This window comes from Pecten maximus, unplaced genomic scaffold (assembly GCF_902652985.1).
Source record: "Pecten maximus unplaced genomic scaffold, xPecMax1.1, whole genome shotgun sequence".
Taxonomy (NCBI): domain Eukaryota; kingdom Metazoa; phylum Mollusca; class Bivalvia; order Pectinida; family Pectinidae; genus Pecten; species Pecten maximus.
In genome coordinates, this window is record NW_022981644.1 from 1 (window position 1) to 7,805 (window position 7,805).

Consider the following 7,805-nt stretch of genomic DNA (forward strand, 5'->3'; position numbering starts at 1 on the left):
GCCTTAATGGTGGTACATGTAATAACTTACCTGGAACATTTGACTGTAACTGTCCACAGAACTGGGAGGGCCAGAGGTGTGAATTGGGTAAGATAACCCAATTCTAAAGGTTAAACAACCTGCTACTTACTGTCGACTTACTCAGAATTAATACTCGTGGCGGTCCTATTGCGGCAGACTTCGAATGCATTATTCTTAAAAAGAATGCTTTAACTATTCGTAAAAAGTCAAAATATGGCTAAAAGAAATTGACTATTTGCTCAGAAATTACAAATCCTTTCCTCTTCATGGAATACCAAAATATTAATGAAAACAAACCCCTGTTTGTTATGAACAGAAGCAGTAAGGAAATTCCAACTGGCTGAACAAGATTATATACTTGTATGGTGCAACTAGAGCCCATAATTCCAGAAAAAAATCTTTGAGTTTTAAATGTTTTTACTTACTTAACGTTTTAATACGTATATGCCCTCTTCGTTTTACTCCAGATTACAACGAGTGTTCCGAGGTAGGTATCTGTCAAAATGGCGGACTATGCATCAATATCCAAGGATCCTACATGTGCCAGTGCCAAACTGGTTGGACGGGAAATAACTGTGAGATAGGTATGTCACCTGTGTATTAAAGGGACTAAATGGCTAGATTTCCACTTAAATAATATATAAAAAAGGGTATACGATTTAAAATGATGTAAAAAGTTAAGCACTTTATGTTAATTATACATTTCAAAAGTGTCCATAACAATTTGTTAAAATTTAATGAAAAAAATAAAATAAATTTGACTAACCTAGTACTTATTTCATATTATTAGTTTTCGATGTGTGTAAACAAATACCTCTGCGTACCTTTGCGCATGCGCGATGCGGGAAATTGGAAACATCATAACAAAAATGGCGAACACCCGATCTAAGTGGAAGGGTCCTGAATCAGTTTTAACCGAGAGCACGAAGAAACGAATAATCGAGAACGTGATTTTAACTTCACAAAGACGAACACGTATCTTAGAGACAGAGCAAGCAGATGGCATCAGTTAAAAAAGACCGAAGGGATTAAAACAGACCCTCCTTTTGCCAAGCTAATGCCTTGAACAGGTTAGTTGACAGCACTGGACTTCGATGTTTCGTAGATCAACTGTAGTGTACGCCCAGATGATGACTTGATAGTACTTGATGATACATAATTATCATAAATGGTAACAACTGATATCGAGATTAAGCTTAAGAAAGGTCACGTAGTGTTAACACGGCATGAATCGCTTGGTATTGGCCTCAACATGTCCTAAATGGGAATACAAATCAAAGGGGGCGCCCAAGAGGGAATTTTGACATTTGTCAAATTAATCGTATTATACCAGAAAGTAAACTTGATGACTTTATGCTTTTGTTAGACTGCCTGTATATTACACATTAAGTTTACATTGTGTTATTAATATTCCGTTGTACAGTTTTGAAAGCAAGCCTGAGATCTAGAGCGTACGTATAGATCTGGTCATAAAGAAACTGAAGCCAATGAAGATGACCACAGGCGACATGGAGTACATGCAGCCACTACGGACGACACTATTACTAGTCGCACTTAGGTATTTTTCATAGTTAATTAATTACTAATCCTTGAGGCCATTAATTAAGAAATATTTATATAAATCATTAGCATTTGGATGCGAAGGAAGAACATTATTTATTTATTGAGTCCAGAGACCTATATAGGTCTCTGTTGAGTCGTATAATTAAAAAGTCGTGGAATAGTTTCTGTCGATGCTAATTAACATTCAAAATTCTCATAATCATACAACACAAGTCATGTATCACTGTGAACTGTTATTACATTATGATTTGCATATTGATATACAAAAAAATGTAGATATATATATGTATATAGGCGTCAAGTTTGATTACATGTTTTGGTCTATAGTATATGACACATATTGTATATAATCAGTTTGAAAACATAACTAATTCCTATACATGTATTGGTTTGTAATCAGATACCACCAACCGATCAATTTTCGATAACAATTTTTTTTTCTAATTAAAATGAATGGATTTGATATATTGTTTTTGTTTAGCAGCTACCAATAATGGATTTTTTTTGTAATTAATAATTTGAATCAGAATAAGTGAACCAATCAGTTTTGACCACTATAATTCATGCATGAGCTGCATGCATGTGTAGCGGGACTGGACTGAGTCGATCATCAGTGACCAGGTAGCTCAATAGTTGGTAGAGCATCCGGCTGGTGTTCGGAGGCCCGGGTTGGAACCCCGGTCTGGCCGCTTACGCTACATTATCTCCTGATCTCCTGTTACACATGTATCCTCTACTTTTAACACTTGTTGAAAATTGCTGAATTCTTAGTGTATTTGGTAAGATATTGTGCAATTGGAGATTGAAAAACTTCTGGAGTATCAATTTCGTGAATTTAGTATGTTTTTTTTTTTTTTGCATTATATATTTTCGGGCCTAATGGCCATCTTCATACGCAGTAACGCTTCATTTATTTGACGTCTTGGATACCACATTATGATGTCACATATACAATATCATGCCTTAAGATAGTCATTAGGCCCGAAAACGTAAGCGAAACACAACATATGTTGTGTTGAATTAACATTTTTCAACTATTGATACTGGTATACATATTTAAGACCCAGCAGAAGCCTTGATTGTGTGTAGAGGCTAATTAAGCTTGAATGTGAGTTGAGAAAATGTTGACAGGCGAATTATTTTATGAAAAATCAGACAAAATATCGTGAAGAGCCATCTTTGCATGATAAATCAATATAAATCAATATAAGGCATGATTTTAATATTGCCAATTTTACACATTTTGTTGGTTTGTGTAACTGGAAATTACATTGATTTTGTGTAAGAAAATATCTTTTCTTCTTCTTATAGATATCACAGGATTTATAACACAAAAGTTCTTGGAGGACAAAAAGTGCCGTACAAGGTGGAAAGGACATACCAACACATCCAGGGACTCATCAATCTGATAGTGGCCAACAGAATAACAGATAGAACTGGAATATCTAGCCAAAACCCTTGCATCAAATAGATCCCAGAAGATTCAAACTCCTAGCCCATGCTCCTCCACCATCTACTGCCCAAATGGTAGAGGAGAAGAAATCCCAATTAAGATGAATGGGAATAATTGACATTTTGAGACTAATCACGTTCCAGAGACTATTACTTTTGAATATCTGTCCTTACGTTTAGTAGCTGACCTGGTCTGAAGGACCAAGGTGAGTATGCCATACTGAGGCGTCCGGCATTCGTCTGTCAACATTGTCAACACAATATTTGAATAACTTGAGTAAATGTCAGAATATACCAAATTTGATAAAACTTTATAAGCAGCCATATATCGACAAGATCTCAGACAACTTCAAAAATAGAAATTATTGGACAGTAGTTTTTGACAGTAGTTTGCAGAGTTATTGCCCTTTGTAATGGTCTTATTATTAACATGTTTTTAGTTCACTGGTCAGAATGGAAACTCTTTTAGAAATTCTACTAGTCCTGAACAATTAAATGGATTTAATGAAATTTGGTCAGGAGAATTATGTGGCAATGTTATACTACTTATACTTATACTTGTTATATTACTTTTGAATATCTGTCCTCACAAGTAATTTATAAACTCTCAAAATTCATTGATGTCAACACCCACTAGTGCTCAATAGTCTTTAATGTCAACACACACTAGTACTCAATAGTCATGGATGACAACACTCACCAGTAGTAGTACTCAATAGTCATTTATGTCAACACTCACTAATACTCATGTCATATATATCAACACTCACTAATACTCAATAGTCATGGATGACAACACTCACTAGTACTCATTAGTAACGTATGTCAACACTCCATAATACTCAAGTCATGTATGTCAACACTCCATAATACTCAATAGTCATTGATGTCAACACTCAATTATCACTGATGCCAACAATTGTCATTGATGTAAGTCACTAGTCATGGCAGTCAACTTTCTCTAGTCATTGATGCCAATGCTTACATCTGAGCAAGACAATAAATACAATGTGGTAAATTCTTTATATTCATGTTTGACTTTTCTCAGTGTTTTCACTATCAAAACTATTTGTGAGACAAATTGTACTGTGCATTTACTGTTTAGTGTATTATCAACATCATAAGTCACTGTTCTGTTGATATTCTGATAAATTAGGGTTAGATCTTTAGGTCACCTGAGATGAAGTATGAAGTGACCTATTCTAACTGACTTTTGTCCGTCGTCTTTCGTTGTTTGTCTTTAAACAATTTGTCAGTAAGCTTTCATGGTCAAAAGGTCAACCAAAACTGTGGATTACATAGTCCCAACCTCCAGGGACCTGAGGGGCAGGGTCAAAAAGGGTCAAATTGACTAAAATTTGAAAGATCTTCTCAGCTCGCAGATATGGTAGAATCATATACTGGTGTCTTTAACAAAAATTGTGAATTTCATAACCCTGATGGGGGACTAAATTTATATAGGGAAATCACAATTTTGATCAGCATTTGTTTGATTTCTATTGAAATTCATTCTAACTTCATTAACATTATCAGCATGGGATGACAGCTTGATCGCATGCACATGTTGGCCCTGACTGACCTTCTGGGCGAGGCTAAAAAGGGTCAATTAAATTGAATATTTCAAAACTCAGGTGACCATTAAGGCCAATTGGCCTCTTGTTTTACATAAGCCAGTATCAGTGAAAACTGATGCATATGAAATATGGTAAATAAAACAAAAGGTTTCCATGAATTCAATGATGTAATGTAATTTATTTTGATTTTATATCAAACCTTTTCACTGCACAGGTGTCAAAACAACTTCCTTGAAATAAGATAATTCAGCTTATGTGTATGGGCAAACGGACAAAGTGATTACCAATAAAATGCTTAAATTTTCACGATTTCTATATTTTCTTTACTCCTGTCACCTTGACCTCTACCCATATATAGTTAGACTGCATGCTCTGCTGACTTGCCAATCAAGATGATATTGAGGTTGACTGAAATACAAGAACATGTAACATATACATTTTTTTTTGTAAATGAACATAATTGTACATGTAGGTAAACTTGAGAATAATCCAATTCCTCAATCCATGACTGTCATTGAGACTGTCCGCTAATCATTGAATTATTAAAACAGTATGGACATCAGTATTGTGAATTAAATATCTCATTTATATCGATGATAAATTGATATAAGTGAGATAATACATTATTGATATAAATGAGATAATCAACAATACTCATATCCATCTTTTACCATGTATCAGTGTTATCCATTTGTTAACGTACATATTTAATTATATAATTCATTAAATAACGTACAAGGCTTTCAACAACATTTTAACTATAATCATTAAACAGAAGCAAAGTTAAGTGCAAAAACTACTAACTCAATGAAGGTTCCGATTTTTAATTAGGATGTCAATCTGAAAGGCCGAGGGATTCAAACAGTCGAATAAATTACAATTTCTGTGTAAAACTGAATTATTTTTTCTTATATCTAGACCTACAGTTTGTGTATTGCTCTCAGTGCAATCAATTTACAATGTCGATCTCCATTAATCAGATTTAAATCGAATTCACTTTTGGGTAGGCCTATCACGTTAGTGATCGGCATTTTTTTTGTATGTTACAACAGAGACATATATGTCTGGTTACAACTGTATAGCTGTTACGTCGTCACAGCACTTACGGTCATACAAAATAGCAATTCCAATTTGAGTTTACACTTCGATTTCTTACAATGGGACGATATTGAATTGAATGAACACTTCAAAGATGAATAATAATAATATTTTCCTACATCACAATAAACGAAACGAAGTCCCCTTTGGAGGCCCCATTGCCGAATGTCAAAATTTTACATGCTACTTCTGAGGGTTATACGTACTTTTATCTGTTTGAGCTCTCAATCAACAATAGTGAATAACGATCGGTACTCCTCGAGACCGTATAAACCATCCGATTGCAAAGTAATCACGTTCTACATCCACGTGACAAAATGTTTACACTTACCTCGATTCCATTTTCGTCGGGTGAAAGCGAGGATACTGAAATCATGTGACGCACTCGGCTCTCTCCGATGTAAACAACAAATGTTGTTCAGCGATAATTCGAAGTTGATAAACATTGCCAATATTTCACAAAAAGTGTCATAATTTTGTAAACAATTTAATTTCAAGTATCACAACGCTTTCCGGAAATCAAATGCATGTAGAAATTATTGAAATCTAACCATTTAGTCCCTTTAAGTATTTATTATAACCAATAAGATTATCACGCATATTCCTCGTCATAATGAAAAGACATTGGACGCGGGTGTCAGATAAGAGTTAATACTTCTTTGACTTTTTAGGAGGGTGGTACCCTCCAATGCAATGCTTGATTATACATGTCTTTAATTCGAGTTACTTGACTATAAATATATAACTATTTTCGCATCAATATTGAAAACACTGAATTACCATTTCAGACGTAGACGAGTGTTTGGTGGGACCCTGCCAGAATGGTGGCACTTGCCAGAATACACTTGCATCCTACACCTGTCTTTGTGAGAATGGATTCACAGGAGGCAATTGTGAGATAGGTACGGTACAAACTAGTTTGAGGTTACATCAGGAATCCACCTAATGTGTAACAGAAATACATTCGAATATCAAATACCGTTCCGGAAAAACCTGATTTCTTAATCCTTGAACTTGTTCAAGAGTCTTCAAACGAATCTATATATTTGGTTCCCCATACACCGATTTTGAGTAAGATTTATGCCTTCTTTTGCATGTCGGTGTTCCCTATTTGTTATAGATGGTGTGTCTATATGAAACCAAGAACCGCACACTCATTAAGAGACTATGAAGAAAACTGTGCACGATTCGTAATCAAGTGAATGATACTTAATTGTATTTCAGATGTTAATGAATGCCTGACGTCCCCTTGCCAGTTCGGAGGAACATGTATAAACACGGTGGGCTCCTACTTATGTCAATGTCCCCCAGGCCGCTCAGGCATCAACTGTGTCGGAGGTAGGTTTTCATTCATGCTTGGATCCATTGTTTTAAATCAAATTCTGGTTTCCAAACAAACACATCGCAGAAGGAAATGTTTCAAGCTTAGTGTAGATTTCTTCATAAAATTTGCGTGATTCAAATGCCCGATACTTTCAGTAAGATACATAATATTCTAGAGACAATTACCAGTATTTGCCCTAGATTTACATGTCGGATGTTGTCGATGAAGTATCATACATGATGGAATATCTTTGTTCAGTAAACATTTCTCCATGTTTGAGTTATATATGTTAGATGTATGGGTAGATACCGGTGTAGATAATGTTCAAGTATGGTATACGTTTTGTTTCCACAGATGTTGACGATTGTCTCTCGAGACCATGTCAAAACGGGGCGACGTGTGTTAACGAAATAGGGTCATACAGTTGTATCTGTCTAACAGGCTTTACAGGACAACAGTGCGAGAGCGGTAAGTATTTGTCAAATAAATACTGACATATCCGGGATAACAATAAATAAAAATAATAAATAAGTCTAAATTTTAGGAAGTTCATGATTGAATTTACATCGGTCACTATCTTACATATTTGTTTGTGCCTGCCTTTAAGTATTTAATATAGGGAATTTTTTTTAAACATAACTGTCGTTCTGAAATAAGTCTTATTTCTGTTTTAGATATAAACGAGTGTTCGCAGTCGCCTTGTCTGAATGGTGGAACCTGTATCAATAGTGTAGGTTCCTTCTCGTTTTAGATATAAACGAGTGATTCGTACA

General features: G+C 35.0%; 1 protein-coding gene and 1 long non-coding RNA gene across 3 annotated transcripts; both read left to right on the forward strand.

Annotated features, from left to right (window-relative positions):
* Positions 1–6: 6 nt before the first annotated feature.
* On the forward strand, positions 7–7,783 carry LOC117320172 (fibropellin-3-like). The gene is made up of 6 exons (XM_033874834.1): positions 7–87; positions 489–605; positions 6,497–6,610; positions 6,933–7,046; positions 7,387–7,500; positions 7,707–7,783. Exons 2-6 carry the CDS (start codon positions 560–562, stop codon positions 7,781–7,783), a joined length of 465 nt encoding a protein of 154 aa, XP_033730725.1. The 5' UTR covers positions 7–87; positions 489–559.
* On the forward strand, positions 774–3,358 carry LOC117320171. 2 transcript variants are annotated; one of them, XR_004530939.1, is made up of 3 exons: positions 774–1,091; positions 1,445–1,579; positions 2,896–3,358. It is a non-coding gene; the product is annotated as an uncharacterized LOC117320171 (long non-coding RNA). The 2 variants fall into 2 exon arrangements; XR_004530938.1 differs by lacking the exon at positions 774–1,091 and having other exon boundaries at positions 1,149–1,579.
* Positions 7,784–7,805: the final 22 nt, after the last annotated feature.

Coding starts and splice junctions, on each gene's coding strand:
- LOC117320172 (XM_033874834.1), top strand. CDS start 560: ATGTGCCAGTGCCAAACTGGTTGGACGGGAAATAACTGTGAGATAG. Junction 606..6,496: donor GGGAAATAACTGTGAGATAG/GTATGTCACCTG, acceptor TTACCATTTCAG/ACGTAGACGAGTGTTTGGTG. Junction 7,047..7,386: donor AGGCATCAACTGTGTCGGAG/GTAGGTTTTCAT, acceptor TTGTTTCCACAG/ATGTTGACGATTGTCTCTCG.